General features: G+C 38.7%; 1 protein-coding gene across 2 annotated transcripts in view; it reads left to right on the plus strand.

The window, feature by feature from the left end:
* Nucleotides 1-25569, plus strand: part of LOC112049553 (complexin) — a 322195-nt gene that overhangs the window by 286801 nt on the left and 9825 nt on the right. For both annotated transcript variants that reach the window (XM_052889153.1, XM_024087491.2), the window contains 2 exons: nucleotides 1872-2035; nucleotides 24831-24963. In XM_052889153.1, the coding sequence (XP_052745113.1) occupies nucleotides 1872-2035; nucleotides 24831-24963 (297 nt within the window). The remainder of the gene's footprint in view (nucleotides 1-1871; nucleotides 2036-24830; nucleotides 24964-25569) is intronic.

Raw genomic sequence — 25569 nt, forward strand, 5'->3', positions numbered from 1 at the left:
CTTATAATAAATATCACGTGTCTCAATCGGTGAAGGAAAACATCGTGAGGAAACCTGCATACCAGAGAATTATCTTAATTCTCTGCGTGTGTGAAGTCTGTCAATCCGCATTGGGCCAGCGTGGTGGACTATTGGCCTTATCCCTCTCATTCTGAGAGGAGACTCGAGCTCAGCAGTGAACCGAATATAGGTTGATGACGACGATTATAAGTTTGGCCGGTAGGTGGCTTCAGCTGTGGCTAGTTACCACAAGCAAAGACGTACCGTGATTTAGCGTTCCGGTACGACATCGTGTAGAAACCGAAAGGGTTGTGGATTTCCATCCAACTCCTAACAAGTTAGCCCGCTTACATATTCGATGATAAGAAGAATAACATTCCCCTTTTCCACTCAAGTCACTCTCCCCGCCTATCCCAAGTAACCCATAAAGAATTACACAACAAGTAATGTGAACGGCACGATCGCCACGAGCACCTAATATTGCAAGTCGTTCCCGCAAACTGATCGCTACCCCTCTCTAAATCCCTACCCTTTACGAAACAAGTCGCGCCACCTAGCGTCGGCACGAGCCAACACGAGATCGAGCGATATGATATCCATCCCAGACTACTATTTCCAACATTGTATTATAGACTTATTATAATATTAGTACCTACATAGCACCCGTGCGAAGGGTGAGAGGAGGGTCGCTAGTATCCTGTGTTCTAGTCTTTGGTTAGAACCTTTAACTGATTCGGTATTGAATGTAAACTCGCGGTAAACAATAGTTGAGCTATTGTTAACAAATAACCATTTTTCAAGCTACACAGTCATAAACAAACGAAAGTTTTTCGTTTTTTTTTTTTTTTGCTTTGTGCCAGAACTAACAAAAGTTTATTTCTATTTTTGGCGCGGCACTGAAATTAATGGCAGTTTCTCTGTATTTTTAGTGAAGCACCAAAACTAATCTCAGTTGTTCTGTATTTTGTGCATTTTCACAACTACTATAACAGACCTATATCTTCTACTAGCGGATGCCAGCGACTTCGTCCGCGTGGATTTCAGTTTTTCACAAACCCCGCGCTAACTGTCGCGAACTGTTTTTCAGAACTTTTAAAAGGGAACAGTTCTGTCATACATATTTTTTGCAAAACTTTAACCATTTACGCAGCGCACGCAGCGTAAGCTCTCAATAGAAAACAATCCCCCGATTTTGAAACATTCTCCATTGGTGATCCAGTCCTATTAGCCTTAATGTGATAATGTATATCCTATAGCCTTTATCTATAAATGGGCTATCTAACACTGAATCTAACACTGTCTATCTAACACTGTATCTTTCAAATCGGACTAGTAGTTTCTGAGATTAGCGCGTTTGAGTAAACAAAAAAACTCTTCAGCTTCATAATATTCGTATAGATTCTTTAGTTAGTTCTTGATTACAATCTCACCAGATGGTAAGTGATGATGCAATCTAAGATGGAAGTAGCCTAACTTGTTCAACCCGGTTTCGGTTTCTACATGACATCGTACCGGAACGCTAAATTGCTTGGCGGTACATCTTTGCCGGTAGGATGATAACCACCAGCCAGACCTGGAAAAATTAAGAAAAACTCAATCAGCCCAGCCAGGGATTGAACTCAGTGCCTCCGTCTTGTAAATCCACCGCGCATGTAACACGCTCACTAAGAGTCAAGCTGCAGGATCGAGCCTCCCCTCTTAAATTATGTCAGTGTTAGATAGCCCATTTACCGAGGAAGGCTATAGGCTATATATATCCCCCGTATTCCTACTGGAACGGGAACCACGCGAGTAAATCCGCGCGGCGTCAGCTAGTAATAAATAAAATGTAATGTAGTGCATTGAGTAACGACAGTCGTGTCTTGTCGCAGGTGCGGTCGGCGGCGACGGCGACGACAGCGATGATAAGGAGAAGGAGGAAGAGGCAGAACGCGAGCGGCAAGAGGCCATCCGCGAGGCCGAGGAGAGACGCAAGGAGAAACATCGCAAGATGGAGGAGGAGAGAGAGAAGATGCGGCAGGAGATCAGGGATAAGGTCAGTGAACCACATCAATCCAAATTCCTGTACATCAAATAGATGGATACCAAAAAAAACTGCGAATTATTTCATCGCGGCTAGTTGCTTTTGGTAATAAAAGGGCTGGCTTATTTTTGTGCAAAGGATCAGATCAGCCTGGCTGTCCTACACGCAAATTCTTACCACCATTCCACGTGGATAAATAGTTTATTTTTGTATTACATTATGTATAGTACTTAGATTGTCATTGTATTCTTTCTCAATATAAAAAGGTAATAGTTTCGCCAGCAAAAATTGCTAAACTTATAAGCGATTTACTAAGTTGCTCTCTATAAATTGCTGGGAGTTAACTATCTTTAGCCCAGTGGACATGCCTCCGATTCCGGAGGGGGAAGGTGTGGGTTTGAATCCGATCCAGGACATGCACCTCCAACATTTCAGTTGTGTGCATTTTAAGAAATTAAATATCACGTGTCTCAATCAGTCAAGGAAAAACATCGTGAGGAAATTTTAACCAGATGTTCTTAATTAATCCATGCGTGGTGGACTACTGGCCCAACCCCTCTCATACTGAGACGAGACTCGAGCTCAGTAGTGAGCCGAAAATGGGTTGATAATGATGAATTAACTTTATTTTTGTGAACCGGTAGTAGATTAATTGCAAACTAACTAAAAAAACTAAAATATACTTTGAAAATGTATCATCACTTACCATCAGGTGAGATTGTAGTCAAGGACTAACTTGTAAAGAATAAAAAAAAGTAATATAAAAAAAAAACATTTTTACAAAATCAAAATGAAGTTTACAACACTAGTTTAACGTTGTAACTCGGGAACAATCGGTGCTAAATCGAAGTTTATGTTTCAATGTATCGCGTATCCGAAGTTAGTTTGAGATAACATGCTTTATGAGGGATGTATCTATATCGATAGTCGATATATCGTGCTCTATCGACCTCGGGCTCGTTCGTTAGACGGCATTCACTGGGGGAAATATATTCCCTACAATTTACATACAAGTTACGTGCGCTTATATCAGATGCTGCGGGTTTTGGCAAATGTTATTGTTATTACGCTATTACTTGTTCTGAACTATACGAGTATGTTCTGAGTACTTTAGAAAATGTTCTGTACCGCATTATTGGACTGAAAGGATGGTGACATTTGAATGGCCATCGTAAGTTTATCGAGTAGGTACCTAATTGGAAAAAAAAATTGAATTGGGCCTACAAATAAAATTGAAGTCCGTGAATATAAAATAACTGTATTTATATAGTTATTGGCCGACCCCCCACCAGGTGGACTGACGACATCCAGCGAGTCGCAGGGATTCGCTGGATGCAGGTGGTTCATTATCTTGATGTTTGAAAGTCCCTACAAAAGGCCTATGTCCTGCAGTGGACGTCCATCGGCTTATATGATGATGATGATGATATATAGTGATATATAGATGATACACGATACTAAAACACAAACAAACTTTTTATATGTTTTGGTCATTTGTCTATTTTTCCGGGCTCATCTCTGAAACGGCTCAATCAATTTTGATAGAACTTTTACTACAAAATAGAGATCATTTATTTTCAATTCGAGTATCAAATGGGCTACTTTTTATACCCATTGTAAGGGCTAATCTCTGGATCTACTGAACCGATTTTTAGAACTCTTTCACCACTGGAAAGCCACGTTATTTGTGAGTGTTATAAACTTTATTTTATCCCCTTATGCTTACGGGGTCGAGAACTACGCGGGTAAACCCGTGGGTAATCGGCTAGTTCTTATATAATTATATTTCCACGCGTATGCGTTTAGTATTCATATACAGTATGTATAATTCTGCAATAAGATTTTTTCCCATGCGACCTTGTTATTCAACGTAAGAGAAGTCTGAACAAGTATGCTCGTTATAAAAACACATAGAAATAAGAGCCGAGATAAAAGAGCTGCTTTACAATGGAAGTAGGTGCAGTTAAGCTAAAGTTGTCTAGATAACGCGAATATAAGCGGATTTTTTTTTATTTTTAACTCCACTTGACCTATATACAATTTTTTAGATTGTTTAAATTTATTTTATGAGGGCATTATAATATTTAAGTTTCTCTCTTTTTTTCAAAATGAGTTTTTACCATTTATTTCTATTAATTTTTTTAATATTTATAACAAAGTTTATAAAAATATATACGTACTAGTTATGCCTTGCGATTTCACCTTCGCAAATCCCATTCCTTCCCTATTGGGATATATTTTTTTTTATTTTTTACAAGTTAGCCCTTGACTACAATCTCATCTGATGGTAAGTGATGATGTAGTCTAAGATGGAAGCGTTCTAACTTGTTAGGAGGAGGATGAAAATCCACACCCCTTTCCGGTTTCTACACGACATCGTACGCTAAATCGCTTGGCGGTACGTCTTTGTCGGTAGGGTGGTAACTAGCTACGGCCGAAGCCTCCCACCAGCCAGACCTGGACCAATTAAGAAAATCTCAATCGGCCCAGCCGGGGATCGAACCCAGGACCTCCGTTTTGTAAATCCACCGCGCATACCACTGAGCCACGGAGGCCGTCAAATATTAATTAATATATTGTTTGTTAATTGTTAAGCATGTTGGTAACAGAAAATAATACAGCTTTAATGTTACTTCGCCGCTTAGGTACACCGGCGTACATTTTGCCCTAGTGATTAAAAATGTTTTTTTCTTCAAGAAACATACTTTCATTAAGCCAATTAACTAACCATAATTATACATCATACTATCATGTCCACATACTTTTATACGGGAGTATATCTGGGTTCCCTGGGCCGACGTTGTATTTATTTATTTGATCCACCAGTGACTGTTGCAGCATTTACACAACTACAATCTAAAAAAAACACAAACATAAGGCTCTGCACAATCAAATGAAGGTAGACACGGCATGCACATTTCCGTAATATTAAATTGTATGGGCCGGTGGGCATTCCAAAACCTACATAAATTCAAGCACCTCGTTTGCCTCGTAAATAGCCCATGTTTTTCGAGCTCGTAAATATTAAAAAGCGGCCTAAATAAGGAATGCGTTGCAAAACGTATTTCGCAATTACAGTCGATAGAGCTCCGGGGTTGAACAATTAATCCCCAAACAGGTCAAGGGTGCTCCGCGTTGACGCGGCCATTCGTTCCGTGTGAAGAGCCTTTATAAGCTTCGCATGTATGAGTCGTGTAGTTACCTATTACGTACATTGCTAGTTTATTTTTAACTAGCGGACTTCAGTTTTTCACAAATCCTTCGGGAACTATGATTTTTTTCGGGATCAAAAGTAGTCTATGTGTTAATCCAGACTTTAATCTATATCTATTTCAATTTTGAGGTAATTCGGTTAAGTAGTCGATGCGCGAAAGAGTAAAAACATTCAATTATCTGTTTTTTGCAAATATCGGGAAACTATAGATTTTTTCGGGACAAAGAGTAGCCTATGTGAAAATACAGAGTAAAATCTAATTCCGTTCCAAATTTCAGCTAAATCGCTTCAGTACTTAAAGAGTAACAAATATCCAAACATACAAACTTTCGCGTTTGTAATATTAGTATGATTTGGTATAGTGCAGCGCTGGGTCTCTCTCCTTATAAAAGGGTTTTAGGAGCTTGAACCTTGGACTTTTATGTTGATTGGCGGGCTTGTCACTAGGATATAGAATTACCAACTTCTAAGCTCCGGGCTACGTGATAGCCCAGTGGGTATGACCTCTGCCTTCAATTCGGAGGGCGTAGGTTTGAAACCGGTCCGGGACATGTACCTCCAACTTTTCAGTTATGTGCACTTAAAGAAATTGAATATCACGTGTCTCAAACGGTGAAGGAAAAACATCGTGAGGAAACCTGCATACCAGAGAATTTTCTTTATTAATTTTTATGCGTGAGTGAAGTCTGCCAATCCGCATTGGGCCAGCGTGGTGGACTAAGGCCTAACCCCTCTAATTCTGAGAGGAGACTCGTGCTCAACAGTGAGCCGAGTATGATAATGAAGCTCCGGGTTGCTACTGAGTAGCAAAGGATTCGAATCGAGGACTTATTTGATCACTAGCCATATGAAATGCTAACCACTTAACGAACGAGTACCTGAGTCTATAATTTTTTTTTTTTTTTTAAATAATACATCTATTATAATAATAATACATCTATTATAGACGAGACATCGTGAAATAAGACTATTGAGCTTGGAGAAATAACACAATCAAAAAGCTTACAAAGTAAGTTTAGGAATCTTGTTTCATTTTAGAGCGTATTTGGAAAACTCCTATTCCGGAGTGAAAAATTGAACTAAAAGATGTCCTCATATTTTTACCTGTGATGTAAAAGCTTTAGCTTGAAACTTTCTAAGCCATGAATATTAACAAGAAAAAATCGTGAAGAGGGCGGCCATGTCGTCACAAATTGCCCGCCTAAGCCCAAGATGGCGCCGAGAGGGCGTTGCAGAAGAAATTACTGCCGAGTGCTTCTTTGCTTGGCCTGCGACTGTGGACTCAGAGACTGCCATAGCCGGACTTACCGCATTTAGCGAGGCTGTTTGTTAACGTATGCTCCTACCGTAGGTAAGTGTGGTAGCTAATTATGGAGTTTTTGACTACGGTGACTTAGGAATATAGCAGGTTTTAAGGCTCCAGATCTTCAATTGTCCAAGTGTAAAACGTATTTTTTAGTATATTCCAGAGCATAAATTCCTCATTTTGACTGCCCTCGACTGGGCTGATTGAGTGTTTCTTAATTAGTCTAGGTCGGCTGGTGGGAGGCTTCGGCCGTGGTTAGTTACTACTCTACCGGCAAAGACGTAGCGCCAAGCCATTTAGCGTTCTGGTTTGTTGTCGTGTAGAAACCGAAGGGAGTGTGGATTCATCCTCCTAATCATCATCACTTACCATCAGGATACGGTAAGATACCTAGAGCTAACTTGTAAAAAACCCTTATATGAGAAATTATGGCCCCAGTCACCAGTCACTAATCCCCGCGACAACCCTTCAAAAAACACAGTCGAAGAATTTCTAATGGAACTTTAGAGGTCTCTATTGAAGGGTTGCCACGAAGCTAAATCTAGCAAATAAAGACAAGATTCTTCATTACATACGTTTTATAAAAATTGAAGATCTTGAAAACCTTCCAAAGCCACCAACAGTTCAAACCCCACACCACAAGAGGATGATAGGAGCATTGGCTGAAAATCTTTCAACCTTCCGAAAGTGAGGCATGTCTGACTGTCACAGGCTCTGTGTACTAGCTAACAGCTAACTATGCGCTCTTTTCTAGCTGTAACAGCTGGAACACTAGAAATTATGCTCGCTTTGTAGCTGCAGGAAGCTGCAAATGTTCGAGCTCTAATTAAAGCTGTGCTTCGGACTTTTTCATGTTTCTGAGTAGGTTTTATATTTCAAAAGATTCTAAATTCAAAATAGTTTACATTCTTTTTTTATGACTCTTTTGACGGCCTCCGTGGTGTAGTGGTATGAGCGATAGATTTACAAGACGGAGGTCCTGGGTTCGATGCCCTGGCTGGGCCGATTGAGGTTTTCTTAATTGGTCCAGGCCTGACTGGTGGGAGGCTTACGCCGTGGCTAGTTACCACCCTACCGGCAAAGACGTACCGCCAAGCGATTTAGCGTCCCGGTACGATGCCGTGTAGAAACCGAAAGGAGTGTGGATTTTCGTTCTCCTCCTAACAAGTTAGCCCGCTTTCATCTTAGACTGCATCATCACTTACCATCAGGTGAGATTGTAGTCAAGGGCTAACTTGTAAAGAATAAAAAAAAAATAAAGGGTTCATTTTGTTATCTGTGTTTCAAGTTTTTTTTATTTTACAAACGTAACAACTTAAAAAGAGCTAATTTTGGTCATGCTGATTTTAAAAATTATTGTAAGTTGAATCTTCTAATAAATTTATGAAATAGTTATTTGTTTTATGCAAAGTTGCCAAGTCATAGTTTGTCGTATGCGAATATGAAAGTTCTGAATATCAAGCACGTGAAAAATTCTAACATTTAAATAATTAAATTAAAACTAAAAATTAACAGTATATTAAATTTAAATGAATAGTATTTATTAATGAAAATAATACTTAAATTAGCTAAACTTATTATAAAAATAAAATTTAAATAAATATTTAAATAATGAAATTCTGAACATCGCTAGGGATTGAACGATGAATAATTTGCAACGATGTGCAATACACAAGTTTCTATCTTCCTATTTAGGAAAATGCTCTAGAACTAGATAATACATAGCTACGAGCCGTAATAGCCCAGTGGATATGACCTCTGCCTCCGATTCCGCAGGGTGTGAGTTCGAATCGGTTCCTGGGCATGCACCTACAACTTTTCAGTTGTGTGCATTTAAAAAAATTAAATATCGTGAGGAAACCTGCATAGCAGAGGATTTTCTTCATTCTCTGCGTGTGTGAAGTCTGCCAATCCGCATTAGTCCAGCGTGGTGGACTATTGGCCTAATCCCTCTCATTCCGAGAGAAAACTCGAGCTCAGCAGTGAGCCGAATATGGGTTGGTAATGATGATGATGCGTAATACACAAGTTTCTATCTCCCTAGTGAGGAAAATGCTCTAAATAATACATAGCTAAGAGCTGTAATAGCCCAGTGGATATGACCTCTGCCTCCGATTCCGGAGGGTGTGGGTTCGAATTAGTTCCAGGGCAAACATCTCCCTGGTGAGAGTCTGAAAATACGCATTGGGCCAGCGTGGTGGACTATTATATATTTATGAGAGGAGACTCGAGCTGAGCAGTGAGCCGAATATGGGTTGATAATGATGATGATGATTACATAGCTAACAAAAAATAATTATATCATGAAAAATCCAAATTGTCATAGTTGGTAGGCCTTTGTAATACAATAATTTATGTACAGGCTAACCACGGAACCTAAAATAGAGTACGGTAGTATTAGGTATACTCCATTAAGGTAACACTGTGTATATGTATTGTAGGTACAGTCAGTTTGTGTGTGCAGTGCAAATGCATTTAACTGATTGTTTGCTGCGCAGTCAACGTAAACATCGGCAGTAAACTGGTGCAGTTCGCAGTTTCTTTTGTAACTGACAACGTAAAAAGAGTTGAGATTTGTTCACATAATATTCTATCTTAAGGATCACCTGATGTCAAGTCATTGCCACCACCCAAATCCAACACTTGCAATTCACTAACTTTGACGTTTGTTAGATATATATAAAACTAGCTGACGTTTTACCCACGTTCCTGTTCCCGTAATACGGGGATAATATATAGCTTATAACCTTCCTCGATAAATGGGCTATCTAACACTGAAAGGATTTTTCAGAATTCAAAAAAATTCTAAATTCAAAATTCATTTATTTCAAGTAGGCTCAGTTTACAAGCACTTTTGACACGTCAGTTGATTATTTGTAAAGATTCTACCACCGGTTCGGAAGGCTGGTTCTGCTGAGAAGAAATCAACAGTTGCTCTTTTTAAAAAAATCAAAAAAAAACATCAAATTTTCAAATTTGACTAGTATTTTCTGAGATTAGCGCGTTCAAGCAAACAAACAAAGTCTTTATAATATTTATTAAATTTACCAACTAGCTAATTGTTAATGATACTTAAGTAACTGTAACTGATCAAAACTGAACTGATTTGATGTTAATTCTATTACGTAGATAACGTACCTTCAAAGTTGATGAATTGATCGGCTGAGACGCTGCTAATGCTTGCAGTTTGTTTACCCACTCCTTAGATTAAATAGCCCCATATTGAAAGTATTCGTAAATACGATAGCGAAATGCATTTGCTTGGGAATTGGGATATTCTTTAAAAGAAATTCACAATAAAAACGCTCAGTCCTATGCTCAGTGAGACAGTATATGGTGTTATACCCCTGTGCCTTAGAGAAAACAATAATCCATCTTTCCCGGTCAATATCATACCTAAAAATCGTTATCATACCTATCGTTACAAATACAATGTTAAGCTTTAAGCCCGCATACTCCCATAAGTGCATACATAGGCACAAAGTGTCATGGCCCGTTTAGTGGGCTATTAAAATGTGCTAATAACAGTGAGTTTAAAAATTAGTATTGCTTTAAAAAATGACAATTTCTAGTAGCACCAAAACTTGTCCCCACCTCACACAGTAACTAACCAACTATGAAATTAGCATCGCCTTTGACGCCGCGTTCAGCGCAAATTCTATTAGAAAACGTTTGAAGCTCTAGTGCCGGTTAATGGCCCATTAGACTGCACCCCCTACCCCCACCTCCCCTACTCGCCCTACCGACAGTAGGTATTGTGAGGCATCGACTTTTAAAATGAGTTCCCAATGTTCATTCCCGATGAGTAAAATATTTGCGTAAAATCTTTTTTTATGCCCTTTCAAATCGAAGTCTACCAAAAAAATCTTTCGGAGGGCTGTTTAAAAACATTTTTTTTTATATTTAAAGTATTTTGGTGTCATCATTCATCATTAACAAGGGTTACCCACTCATGAGTCGCCCTCATGGGTTAGGTTAACAGTCCTCCAGTAACAACCACTACCAGCGTGCAGCATGTCGCAGACTTCACACACGTAGAAAATTAAAAAAAATCTTAGATATGCGGGTTTCCTCACGTTTGAGACACGTATGAATTTATTTCACGTATAGACACGTATGAATTTATTGACACGTATTTGTTGAAATGCACATAACTGAAATGTTGGAGGTGCATTCGACCGGAGTTAAACCCAAGTCCCCCAAATCAAAAGCAGTGGTCATATCCACTGGGCTATCAAGGAGGCTATTGGGGACATCATTTTCTTAAAATATAAAAATGCACTATATATACCTACTTAGTCGATTGAACTACTTCGACACAAGAGTCCGGAATGGACGGTTTTAGAACTATATAATATTTTACAAGCACTTTTACCCGAACCACCTCATGAGTTGATCCTCCTTCCTCGACCCTCCTTTGAAGCCTGAATCAAAAATTCCTCCTTTTTGTAATACATTTAAATGCGCGTGCTATCTTAAATTTCATTTTAAAAGTAGACGGCGACGTGCCCGCCGTTTTATTCCACATAAAATGTAATTCGAACTCGCGCCAATGCCACTAATAAGATCACGAATGTGCCAATGGGGGAGAAGGGGGGGGTATAGGTTTTACATATGTAAAACAGCTCATACCGCGAGGAATACGAATTGTCAACTTCTTATTCTCTTTTAGCTGAGTCACAAACATAGAGATAATGTAGAGCCGAGAGTATCTCTAATATTATAAAGGCGAAAGTCTGTCTGTAAATATGTGTGTATGTTTATTATTCCTTCACGACGCCTATACCGAACTGATTTCATTTACTTTCAATTTACCGAAATTTGGAACAGAGGTGAAATATACCCTGGATAAATGCATGGGCTTTTTTATCCCGGAAAAATCCATGTTTCCAATGGGGTTTGTGATAAAAATATTTGTGTAGCTATGTGATATTCCTGGTAAGTGAGACAGAATTATGAACATAGCAAACCACGGTATTGAGGCGTTCTCAATACCGTGAATTGGAATTTTCAAAAATGGAATGGATATTCCATTCCATTTTTGAAAATTCCATTATCAGACGCACCGAAGTCTGGAGGATGGCGTAGAGAGAGAACGCCTCAATACCGTGGTTTGTTATGTTCATAATTCTGTCTCATTAAAAATTCTTCTTCAAAATTAAATGTCATGCAAGGAACCGGTCTATCAAATTGCAAGCCTCTAGGACTAGTATCTTAGGCTGTTTTATTTACAAGCTACTTGCCCTAGCCCTTGACTACAATTTCAACTAATGCGAGAGTTCATGAGTAGGATGAAAATCCACACCCCTTTCGGTTTCTCTACGACATCGTACCGGAATGCTAAATCGCTTGGCAGTACGTCTTGGCGGTAGGGTCCCTCTCACCCATCAGCCTGACCTGGACGAATTAAGAAAACCTCAATCGGCAAAGCCGGACCTAGGACTTCCGTTTTGTAAATCTACCGCGCATACCACTGCGTCAAAACAAAAATCACGGCTGTGCGTTGATCCGTCACTCAATCAAAACAAAGCATTTTATATACACCGATATAAATATAGAAGAGGATAAAAAAAACAGCGGATAGTTATCGTAATTAATTAGACACGCCCGAAGCAAGGGATTCGCCCCACAATTAAAAGTTCGCGCGAACTTCTACAAGTTACGACGAAGGCTGGAACACGAGCGGCGCGATTAGACGTCATAGACATCGGAAAAAAGAGTCTTAATGAACTTTGGAGAGCTTTCTTTTGATGAAGAAGTTGATTTTTTATTGGTTTTACACTTTACAGATACAATTAAAAATATCATTATCAGCTTATTTTAACCATTATAGGACAGGTCCTTCCTTATAGCGAGAGGGGATATTGGGGTATGGGGGATATGGTATCCACCAAGCTGCTCTAATGCGGGTTGACGGGTATAGGGTGATAATGTTTCATTAACGACCACTATCAGATGTAGAACCGTGATAGCCTAGTGGATATGACCTCTGCCTCCGATTCCGGAGGGTGTGGGTTCGAATCCAGTCCGGGGCATGCACCTCCAACTTTTCTGTTGTGTGGTTTTTAAGAAGTCAGCTAATCCGCATTGGGCCAGCGTGGTGGACCAATAGCCTAACCCAGGGCTTCTTAAAGTGGGGTACGCGAACCCCCAGGGGTTCTGCATCTGACGGTAGGGGGTTTGCGACAAGATTTACATAATGGTGGCTAGATAAGTGATACCAAGTCAGAATTAAGGTTAAAATTGTCCAAAATTACTACCATTTGCGACAAAAAACAAGGACACTCATCACATTAATTTGGTACTTTATTTTTTTAAACAGTCTTTTTTTCTTTGGGGGGGGGGGTGGAGGGTTCCCCATTAGTTAGTAAGGGGCTGTCATATAGAAATTTTAACAGGGATTAATTTTAAAAGTTTGAGAAACCCTAGCCTAATTTTATCATTCTAAGAGAGATTCGTGCTCAACAGTGAGCCGAAAATCATTGAAATGAAAGATACAAAACGTAGCCTATTCTCAACTACTAAATAAAATCCGAAGCCACTGCAGTGAAAGTTCCATTAAAATCCGTGCAGTCAAACAAAAAAAGCTCCGTTAGTTCTGACCAAGCCTTAACCCATTTACTGAACTAGTTTTCGCCGCGACGCCACTCGAAACTCCATCAGCCGAACAAACACCGTCAGTGCTAGCAAATACTTCAGGTAAACCTTTTTCCTAACGGTCCAATTGTTAAGTCCGACTTAACTTAAGTCCGGGAGTATTTTTAACTTCGACGGTAAATGGTCTAAAACGATTAAACTTTCCGGTGCTGTGATAAATAGTAAACTGCCTTCGTACCTAACTAATTTAAGATAATATCTATGGTGCAGTGGGTAATGCTGAGGTTTTCAATATAGAGGTCCTGTTGTCGATTCCCAGGAACCCAATTTATGGTTTTATATATTTCCTAAATTGGCTCATGTCTGATCTAATAGTTATAGGCATCAGCCGTGACTAGTTACCACCCTACCGGCAAAGACGTGCCGCCAAGCAATTTAGCATGCTATTTTCTAGTTTTCGACGCGTTAGCGATCGTATACAGAGAATCGACGTGCTACTTGGCTAGTTTCTGGATTGTACCACAGAATATTGGAGGTTTCGTTCTTTCGGAGGTACTTCTAAATAGCAATCAAGAATTGGGAAGTTATTTATGTAACAGCCCATGCAGTATGTGTCTCAAAGAGCAATACTTTGGTCTCGGTCATTATTATTCCACCTGATTTGTGTTATTAGTCCTGTGATTAGCCCATGTGGTTTGGGATCGTGAGATCCTAGGTTCAAATTCTGCGTCTTGAGGTTTTCTTTCTTCCTAAAAATTTTCAATAAAAAATCTAAGCCCAGTGTTGGGAAGCTGGTGCTGAGACAACGCCCTCGGATAGCAAATTAAACCATCAGTCTTAGTTCTCATTAACATCAGATGACAGTGATCGTTAAAGTGTTAATCCTAAACCCACCAACTAACTTGCACTGCATCATTGTCAGTCACTTCTACTATAAGGAAGGAGGCCTGCCCCTCTAGTGGGTCTTTAAAATAGGTTGATAATAATAATAAATTAAAATAATTAAAACACATAACCATTCTTTCACTCACTCTTCTCTTCTTCATTCCATTCACTGCAATCGGATAAATAACTTCCTGATTACAGGTTGACATACAAATAAACTGTTTTCATTAGGTATACGTAACTTGTGACATGCTCGCGTGACTTGCTCGCGGGAGCACGCGCCGCCATTGCTGGTCGTGAGCGACAGGCGTAAGTGCTCCCGATTTGTGCGGCATGCTCAATTATTTACCGCTTTTGTTGTTTTGTTTTCGCGTTCGAGTTTCACGTGACTTTTTATCATTATTCGTCCAATTTATGCGTTCCTGAAGCTTATATACCTACTTACATGTAGTTTATAGAAAGACAAACGATATTGGAAAGATCATATTAATATCAATTGGATGGTATGTTGTGTTCCTTTCGTTTTTATTGTATCTACTAGCTGACGCCGCGCGGTTTCACTCGCGTGGTTCCCGTTCCCGTGGGAATACGGGGATAATATATAGCTTATAGCCTTCCTCGATAAATGCGCTATCTAACAATTAAAGAATTTTTCAAATGGGATCAGTAGTTCCTGAGATTAGCGCGTTCAAGCAAACAAACTCTTCAACTTTATAATATTAGTGATATTATTGTATGTACATCATCTATCTATCTATATGTATGTTTTTAATAAGAAGTTTCCAGTTAAAGCATTAGCCCGGAGTTGGGGAAATTGGCTGTTGTTAGATGGACATTCTCTCTAAGCTTAATTAATGACGAGCTATGAGGGATTTTATATCGAAGACATAACAAGTATTTTAGGTGTATCAGTATCAAAAAACGAATACCCACCCATATCCATTGGCGTGCTCTTCGTAGATGCTATTATGCATCGCCCCCGAAGACTCAATACCAGTTAGTGGAGAAGGAATTTTCCATTATGTACACTGTATTGCTTTTTTCTTTTATTTTTTACAAGTTAGCCCTTGATTACAATCTCACCTGATGGTAAGTGATGAATCTAAGATGGAAACGGTCTAACTTATTAGGAGGAGGATGAAAATCCACACTCGTTTTGGTACCGAACGACATCGTACCGAAACGCTAAATCGCTTGGCGATACATCTATGACGGTAGGATGGTAACTAGCCACAGCTGAAGCCTCCCACCAGCCAAAAACCTACCGTTGCTTACCCTAGTGTTTGTGCACGCCACAGCCCCTATCAGATCACTTTATTGCGTTGTTATTTTTGTCTCAAGAGCTTTTTGGAACAACACTTTAGAAAATTCAGTGATAGATTTTATTTTTCTAAATTGGTTTTATAACCTACTTGCAATACTAGTAAATTTAATTTGATAAACAAAAATAAATTATAATTGAATATTATAATAGTGTGTGTGGTTAACCATAACAGTTAATTGCTTGTCGATCAATATTACAACGTCTGCATTGATAATTAAACTGGGAGCGATACAAATATTGTTATAATATTCAATTTGGACGGTAATCATTTATAGCGATTGTATCGAAGCAATAATCAGTTTAATGTTGACATTTGATGATCTGCGCTGCTTTGATAACAGTTAATTAGCATTGTTCTGACTGTATTATGCTGTTAGCGATCATTTGTTAGCGATCCACTATCAAAAACTAGTCTGTGTCTTCTAATGTAGTTTTTCACAAATCCCACGGGAATTATCGATTTTTTCGGGTATATTAATACATACATACAAAAGAAGTATCTAACCTATGTATTCCAGGGTATAATAATCAATTTGGATCCAAATATAAGTGTGATTACGAGGAAGTCTTAAGTTACACGGCCTCCCTCGTAACTTACGACTTCCTCGTAAGTTAAAGTAGAAGGGATATGGAGCTTCAACCCACCACGCTCCAAAGGGTTAAAGGTCTTAGGGTGATCATCAAATCGTACATACATTTTGACGACCTCCGTGGCGCGGTGGATTTACAAGACAGAGGTTCTGGGTTCGATCCCCGGCTGAGCCGATTGATTTTCTTAAATGGTTCAGGTGGTGGGAGGCTGTGGCTAGTTACCACCCTTCCGGCAAAGGCGTACCGTGTAGAAACCGAAAGGGGTGTGGATTTTCATCCTCCTCCTAACAAGTTAGCCCGCTTTCATCTTAGACTGCATTATCAGATAATATTGTAGTCAATGGCTAACTTCTTATAAATAAAAACAAATACATCAGTTGCTAATAGTAGAAATACCGAATTAGAATTTATTATTACATATTATTAACTAACGTTAATTATAGTTTAGCCAGGAGTTTTGAGGCAACCTACTTGCAACTTATTTTTTAACATACTAATTTTGATATAAAATATTTTTCATTCATAAAACAGAAGGCTGAAGGTAATTTCTAATACGTTTGTATTGATGTATGTTTGTTTGGATGTTTGTTACTCTTTAACACCGCTACTACTGAAGCGATTTGGCTGAAATTTGAAATGTAAATAGATTTTACTCTGGATTAACACACAGGCATATTTTTCGACCCGGAAAAATCCATTGTTCCCGCGGTATTTGTGAAAAACTGAATTCCACGCGGACGAAGTCGCGGGAAGTGTATAACTGGGGTGTAACATCAATAACTTCCCAACTCCGAGCTGAGAATTTTTAGTAAGAATTTCTTGGAATAAAGAAAAGCCATTTCATGTTTAGACGTAAAATAAACACAAAATATAAACTAGATAGTATGGAGATAAGTATAGAAGCATTTTCCTCCTTCAGACGTTATTTAACTATAATGGACACAATGTAATGCATATATCAGGAGAAGGTCCGCCCATCGATTTAGCGCGTCATAAATTTACACCAAGCAACATTGTGTTGTGTCGACGGTACAAGAATATTCTCACTACACTGCGCTCTGCGTGTAAGGTCGGCAGCTAAATGGAATTATTATAATCGAGTTAGCGAAGGACTGGCAGCTGCTTTCGCTTTAATGTCATTTTTTGTATTGGTATCAATTCTAGTGAACACAACATACACGTGACTATCAATAACAGAGTTGTTAAGTATTATTAATGCTTGCCTTATTTTGTTAAAAGTTCTTTTTTTTTTTATTCCAATTACTTGATTTGGTACCGGTAGGTTGTAAGGGATCCGCACTGAAGCAAAATAAAACATCCATGGCACGATGCCGTTCCAATGCGAATATTATTTAATATTAAAAATCTACACAATATATACCCTCAGTGAGAACTACTCAATGTCGCAATACAAAATACTGCCACTGCCATCTACCGGCACATCGCTAAACAAATAAAAAATAATCGATATGTCGCCGTTAAATTGAAAAAACGTTAGTTTATAATCTCACTCGTGTTTTTTTAATCTGCCGTCATATTGTAAACCGAAAATACTGATTACAATTTAACTTGTTATTTTTCGGTGTAATATATCGGAAGTGAAACCGTTAAATTGCAATCTTAAAACGTCAAATGTCCGATCTTGCCTCTGATTGGTCGGCCTTACAGCAGACCGTATACACTGCGTCGAATTGTCGATTATACATAGGGTTAGGAGTGGGTATAATGTATTCGAACGAACGGGGATCGAACCTTTATGACATAAATCAGTGTTGAGTACATTCTTTACCATGATGCTATGCTAGCATTGTTAGGAGAAAAACGATAGAGGTGTCAGGACGCGGACTGATCATCTACCACTCCCATGTCAAGACAAAACATCAAGTAAACAAATAACCAATTACAGAAATAATCCGTGAAAACAATACATTTAATTTGTATCTATAATCTATAATAATATTATAAAGCTGAAGAGTTTCTTTGTTTGTTTGATTGAACGCGCTAAACTCAGGAACTACTGGTCCGATTTGAAAAATTCTTTCAGTGTTAGATAGCCCATTTATCGAGGAAGGTTATAGGCTATATATTATCCCCGTATTCCTACGGGAACCACGTGGGTGAAACCGTGCGGCGTCAGTTAGTCATAAATATATTTGTTTTATTTACTAATTTATTACAATATTTTGATTTTTTTGCTACCACTACCCAACCATTTGAACGCCACAGCAATTTAGCAGCCTCTATTACACGGGCGGGCGCGCCGGCTGATGTGATTTACATCCTTCATTGCTGTCAACGTATTTGGGTTTTATGAAACGGGACTTCGATTTATTTTGCCGACGGTCCCGCCGATTTACACTTTCAGTACATCGTGTAACAACGCGCGGGGTCGCTGACCTTTGTTACGATTTTTCTGAATAAAATGCATATTTTCTTTTGCTTACTGTATGTTTTTTGGAGGAAAAGTCAACGGAGCTAGTTTGACACCACTTTGTATTGTCACTTCATTCATATCTGTGACAACTGATGAGCAATCTTCAGGTTATTTTAAAAGCAAAAAGATTTTCAAGTGATTCTCCTGCAACAAGCCACAACCACCTACCACAACAGAATACTAACAACGAGTACTATATGAGTTTGAACGAACGGAAAGTCATTTCATCACTTGTAACTCACTTTGCTTTGTAATCCTTTTGACGGCCTCCGTGGCGCAGTGGTATGCGCGGTGGATATACAAGACGGAGGTCCTGGGTTCGATTCCCGGCTGGGCAGATTGAGATTTTCTTAATTTGTCCAGGTCTGGCTGGTGGGAGGCTTCGGCCGTGGCTAGTTACCACCCTACCGGCTAAGATGTACCGCCAAGCGATTTAGCGTTCCGGTACGATGCCGTGTAGAAACCGAAAGGGGTGTAGATTTTCATCCTCCTCCTAACAAGTTAGTCCGCTTCCATCTTAGACTGCATCATCACTTACCATCAGGTGAGATTGTAGTCAAGGGCTAACTTGTAAAGAATAAAAAAAAAAAAAAAAAGACCGTGAAAGATCAAACTCGAAGAATGTCTACCAAAGAAGCGTCACAAAGGTTAACAAGTGACTCGAAACATGATTTCTTATAATATCTCGTACAAAAATCCAGAGTGAGAAACCTCCTTACAATACGCACCGTCTCAAGAATTCTGTATACGACCCTTGATCCAGCAGCGAAAGCTTCTTCAGGTATTGGTCGAAGTTTTTCACTATAAGACCATTACTATTATTATAATTACTGAATTATGTATGATTGTCAACTAACTGAGAGAACTACGAACTCAAAAAAATGCAATCTCAATGTCGTAAACCATTTACAATTGGAGGAGAAAAGTGCATTATTATGTGCATTAGGATATGAGAAATCAAACTAATTTTATGTGCCATTTTTCTCTTAAGGTTAATTCTTTTAACAAAAATGCTTTATATGACTTTCGCTTAGTAAGACGTGTCATTATAAATGGATTCCACTGTATTTAATTTCGAATTTTCAAAAATTGTTTATTTATTTTCTATAAAAATAATTGTAATACAGAATTGTACTATTTAATAGTGGTTTATCCATTTTTGAGGGCCGCTCATCTCAGCGCTAAGTGTCGTTTCCATCAATTTCCGGCCAGATGAGTTGGTAACCGCGTTAGCGCGCAATCTCGGCGCAATCCCGCCACTGATGACACCATTCACGCACAGTTACGCTATTACGAGCCGTTACCCTACCCCCTTCCACCCCCCACCTTTACACTGCATTGTCCTGCAGATTTTTCTGAATATACCTACATCTTTAACGAATAAATAATTGTGTTTTGCGTTTTACCCTAACCCTCCCTTCACACCGCATTATCCTACAAGTATGTTGTAGTCTTTATCGAATAAATAATTGCGTTTTGCGTTTTTATTTGACTACCTTTCTAGGTAGTGCTGTGGTTCTTAACACAGAGGTCCAGCACCTCTATGTCTCAGTCAGTTTAGGATTTTATAATTCTTGGCTTGTCTAGTTCTAGGCATCTGTCGCAGCTAGTTACCATTTCGTACGTAGGAGGTAGCGTTTCGGTAAGATGCCGCGAACAGTCAGGGTTATGGACTTGGTAGAATAGACAGGGGTAGAATACAATTTTACCTCTTCCAAGTTAGCCCACTTCTATTTTAGACTGCATCGTAACTCATACACATGAAATTGTAGTCAAGGGATAACTTGTACTTGAATTAAAAAATATATATTGTGTTGTCCATAAAAGCGTTCATACTGCAAAACCGTATGACCATAATATAAAGGTTTAGATGTATGTATACGTTAAAATAACGTGTAGGGGTAATAGACACGCTCACACTTATTATATTGACAATTAACTTATTTGTACTTTTTTTGGATTTTTATACTCACGAGGGCATTTGCGTTTGCGGTGAGAGGATGTTTGTACAAACCTATGTTAACCAATCAAAACACTGGTCCGATTTTAATACGGTTTTCAGATATATTAGATAGGTGATGTGTACAGTGACCACTGCGTTAACCGTCATTCGCACGAGAGTTTTTAAACGGACGTTAAAAAAGCGTTCAAATATAGTATTAAGTTAAATGAAGGTCTATTTCCAACGCCCATAATTGAAAATGCGACACTGCTCGAAAAAAACGTCCTGTTTTAAAAACACTGTCGTGTGAACATATACTTGAATGCATTTGTTGTATTTGAACGCTTGTTTAAACTCCGTTAAATAAAATCTCGTGCCCATGAGGGCTGACTGTAAAAGTTTGTTTGTGCAAAACTACTAGTCTCATTTCGATGCGATTTTCAGTTTAATTGGTGCATATGCGTGTAAATTCACGTAGTTATTTGTCTAATGTAAACAAATGTAAAATATTGAAACAGGCGTTTTTTTTAAATAAATGTGTACTCAATTGAAAATATTGTCCCTTATTCATTTTAAGAAGAATTATGAAGAAAGAAGGATTGAAGCAAACAAGACATCATGAAAATAGAAGAAAAATAAAGCTCCTGGATGTTAAATTGACTCTAGTAGGGAGTCCGTTTTATACGCGACTCCCTAATCGAGTCAGGTTGACTTCTTTGAGGCTCAATCTACCTCTAGAAGATGAGAAGAGAAGAAGAGGACCAGAAGAATGAAGAACGAAATTTGACAAAGACATTTCTTTCAGTTTTAAATTTTGTATGTATCTCTTTTTGTGTATTTTTTTTTAAGTTTGTATGGTTTGCTTAAATAGTAGGGCACTAGGAAAGTTTTGGGATTTCTTAAAACTATGTAAAGTATTAATGTCTAACTAGTAAGGAACGCTAGTACATCTTATCCATATTCTTAGTAAGTACCAGGTATAAAAATAATTCTACCTACCTGTAATATTTTTTAGCGAATTTTTAATTAAATTCAATTATAAGAGTTAACGCATCGCGGTTTTAGAGTAATTATGATGAGGTTTGAGAGCTGATTATTGTACAGGTAAATTAAAATTTGTATTTCATGAAATAGTGCTACCCCGTAACTTAGTGTATCAGTAGCATACACGGTTTTAAAGAGGATATTTTTCCTTGTATGATGATTCGTAGACCACGGCTCTACCATGTAAATTTTTGTACCTATGCATTTTTCTATTTCGCTCTGAAATATTTTCTCGTTTCGTTCTTTCTAGACCTCTATTTACGTAATCAAGTTTTTAAACTTTATATTTTATTTCTAAAACTACAGTAAAAATTCTGAAGTCCGAGTTAGGTAGTTGTTTTGCAACCCCTATGCCACGGGAAGTACTTTAAGCTAGCGACCCTGATCATTAACAGCTGATTATGACAGGTGTTAGACGTTGGGGTCCTAAGGTGCCGGAATGTCGACCCCGCACCGGAAAGCGCAGTGTTGGTCGACCCCTCACTCGGTGGACTGAGGACATCAAGCGAGTTGCAGGGAGCCGCTGGATGCTGGCGACTCGAGACCGTTTTGTTTGGAAGTCCATGCAAGAGGCCTATGTCCAGCAGTGGACGTCCATCGGCTGTTAATAATGATGATGATGACCCATAACAGCATGATAGTTAGAATTCCATATCCCCTCTCACGAATCCCCCTTTAAAATTCTCTGCTAATGATAATGACTAATATTCGATAATAATGAAGAATAATAGTTAAGATTTATTTTAAGTGAAATTTATATTATATAGTAATATCAATTAATTACCGCTGAAGGCCCCGCTTTCGGCCTCTCGCGTAAATCTAAATATAGGTCGTGGTATAAATAACAATTTACCGCTATAATAATTTAATTTTAATAACATTTAACGGTGAAAGTATTAACTTTGCGCGGAAACGCAATAAATTCCCGATATTCGGGGCGCGGCTTACGCGGGACTTAGTTTAATGACTTGAAACTTGAATTATGCTGTACGCCTCAACTATGCTGAACGCTAGGCTTTGAACAATTTTTAAGGTTTCGGTGGTAAATTATTGATCTCACATTCACATCCACATCCGAATATTTTGACCACAATCTCACCTGATGGTAAGCGATGATGCAATTTAAGATGGAAGCGTGCTAACTTATTAATTAACTTAAGGATTAAAATCTGGGTAGTAACTAGTTACTATTATTGACGTGACGCTTCGTGTCGTACTGACTCGAGAATGTATTCGTTTTTGAATTATGTATTTGGAACGGCTACGACACCGTCGTGTTCCGTGCGCTCTATCTGCCTATTACTCTTAATATGTGCTAATTATTATAATAAATTTGATTTACATAACCTATGTAAAACGATAAGTTACCTCACTTATACTTGACTCCTAAATGGACGACCGGTCGCCCATCGTATCCATTACGTGACATGTAAAAAAATATTAAGTAAACTAAGGGCAATAGTTTTTACCGGCAAAAACTGGCTACTGAAGGCAAAAGACCGATCAAAATGGCAGCACCTGGAGGAGGCCTTCACCGTCAAGGGTTCTTCTTTTAAATAAAAGGGAAGATATAATAAATAAACATTTTAAAATTGTAAAATTACTTAATTTTATCAATTAAAAGATTAAAATACTTATTACCTAATTAATTGTAAATAAGAAGAAATAAAAGGCTTTTTTATATTATTTTTTATTTTTATTTTATTTAAGGGCAATAGGCGAGCACAGTATCATGCTCCGCGCGATACAGGAATATAAAGATTTTTTAAATGGCTTACAACGGTAGATTAAAACCGCATTCCCTGTCTGACGGCTTCTTCAACGCAGACAGGCTCACCGATAAAATACTCGCGGGCAGCGAATGGTTAAAGTTTAATTATTCACTACCAAAGTTAAACAGTTTTGATTCCGCATTGCTAGGCCAAGATAAATTCCTCGCAGCTCCAATTATCCGTGCTCGGAGGAATATAAAAATGACACAGAGGTCTCGGAGGATTGCGTCCTTTAAAAAGTCCATCCGTCGCTTGTTACTGGGGTATCACTCTTAATGAGCTCCCACGGGGTCCTAATGGAAATTAAAATGAATTCTCTCTGCCGTATCGAGGCTGTGCCAAAGAGGATTAGGTACTGGTTTAACTTTTTTTCTGTATTTTAATTAAGTGGATTTTAAATCTATGTCTTCATAATTATGTTGATGCTTCTTTTGCTCTAATCTCCAAATCCGCTGTACTATATGAGAGATCTGACTTTGTTTGATGTTCCTTGCTTGTCTTTGTAAAATTTATGGTTTTCGGATAATAATAAAAAACTTAAACTACAGTGTTTGACAAAATTATTAGTTTCACCCGCGTGGTTCTCTTTTCCCGTAGGAATACGGCGAGTATTTTTTTAATGGTAAATATTGATTATTATAATAATTTACGTAATTGTTGTTAGTGTTAAATTTTTGAACAAAGTTTCTATATGCGAATTTCAAGGAGACGGGTGAGGTTTGTCTATTATGGGTTTCGCCGGCTTCACCACGCTGCTTGTAAAGACTGATTTCTAGCGTTCTTTCTGTGACAATACAATAGTACCTTAGATTAAAAAATTGTCTTGCTCTGTCATTAATGATCGGCGCTGATCTGATTATGGGGATTAATTTGTTGTTGTTACTTTAACAACAGAATCAAGACTATATAACTTTCATATATAAATGTGAAAGATATAAGACATATTTTGACGGCCTCCGTGGCGCAGTGGTATACGCGGTGGATTTACAAAACGGAGGTCCTGGGTTCGATCCCCGGCTGGGCATATTGAGATTTTCTTAATTAGTCCAGGTCTGCTGGTGGGAGGCTTCGGCTGTGGCTAGTTACTACCCTACCGGCAAAGACGTACCGCAAGGCGATTTAGCGTTCCGGTACGATGCCGTGTAGAAACCGAAAGGAAAGGAGTGTGGATTTTCATCCTCCTCCTAACAAGTTAGCCCGCTTCCATCTTAGACTGCATCATCACTTACCATCAGGTGAGATTGTAGTCAAGGGCTAACTTGTAAAGAATAAAAAAAAAAATATGCATGAATATGAAAGTTTGGTTTTATCCCTTCGAAAAATAGAATTTACAAAGTTCCCCTAACCTTTTATTGAGAAACGCAATTGGGAACTTAAAGTTCAAATTGCCAAAAAAAAATGTTTAAACTCACAGACGGAAACTGAAGCTTAGCTTTAAACTTGATTTACGTCAGTCTACTATTGGTTATATAGAGGGTGTATAGTCAGTGGCGTGCACTTCATAGATGCAAAAATGCACTGCCTACCCTAAGGACTCTATACAAATGTTGGTCCACAGAATACATAGTTGGACAAGGGATTTTCTAATTTTTACTTATAGTGCATACGCTACTTAAAAACCTTATGCACGCCACTGTGTAAAGTCCTTACGCACAAACTCTGTACTCGCAACTAACGGCATGTATTCTCACTTTCCAGTACAAAATCCCCAAGAAGGAGGAGATAGCAGAGCAGCAACAGCAGGAGCCCGACAACCCGCTGATGAGGAAGAAGAAGACCCCCGAGGAGCTGGCGGCGGAGGCCGAGCTCGAAGACCAGGACGAGTTCACCAGTACGTACAGCATCGACATGTTTGTTTATTGAGATTGTGGTCGAGGGCTAACTTGTCATTGTCATCATCATTATCAACCCATATACGGCTCACTGCTGAGCTCGTCTCCTCGCAGAATGAGAGGAGTAAGGCCAATAGTCCACCACGCTGGCCCAATGCGAATTGGCTGACTCCACACACGCAGAGAATTAAGAATATTCTCTGCATGTTTCCTCACGATGTTTTTCCTTTACCGTTTGAGACACGTGATATTTGATTTCTTAAAATGCACATAACTGAAAAGTTGGAGATGCATGCCTTTGATTCTGTGAGGGCGTAGGTTCAAATCCGATCCTGGGCATGCACCGCTAACTTCAGTTATGTTCATTTTATGAATTGAATATCACAATTTTAAACGGTGAAGGAAAAACATCGTGAGGACCTGCATACCTGAGATTTTTTTTAATTCTCTACGTGTGTAGACTATTCGCCTAACCCCTCTCATTCTGAGAGGAGACCCGCGCTCAACAGTGAGCCGTTGATGGATGAGTTTTAACACATACTCCTTTGATTGATAGTCACAGGGCGGCACCTTTAACTATATACATTTTAAATAGAAAAGTAAGA

The sequence above is a fragment of the Bicyclus anynana genome, chromosome 24 (genome assembly GCF_947172395.1).
Source record: "Bicyclus anynana chromosome 24, ilBicAnyn1.1, whole genome shotgun sequence".
NCBI classification, from domain to species: Eukaryota; Metazoa; Arthropoda; class Insecta; order Lepidoptera; family Nymphalidae; genus Bicyclus; species Bicyclus anynana.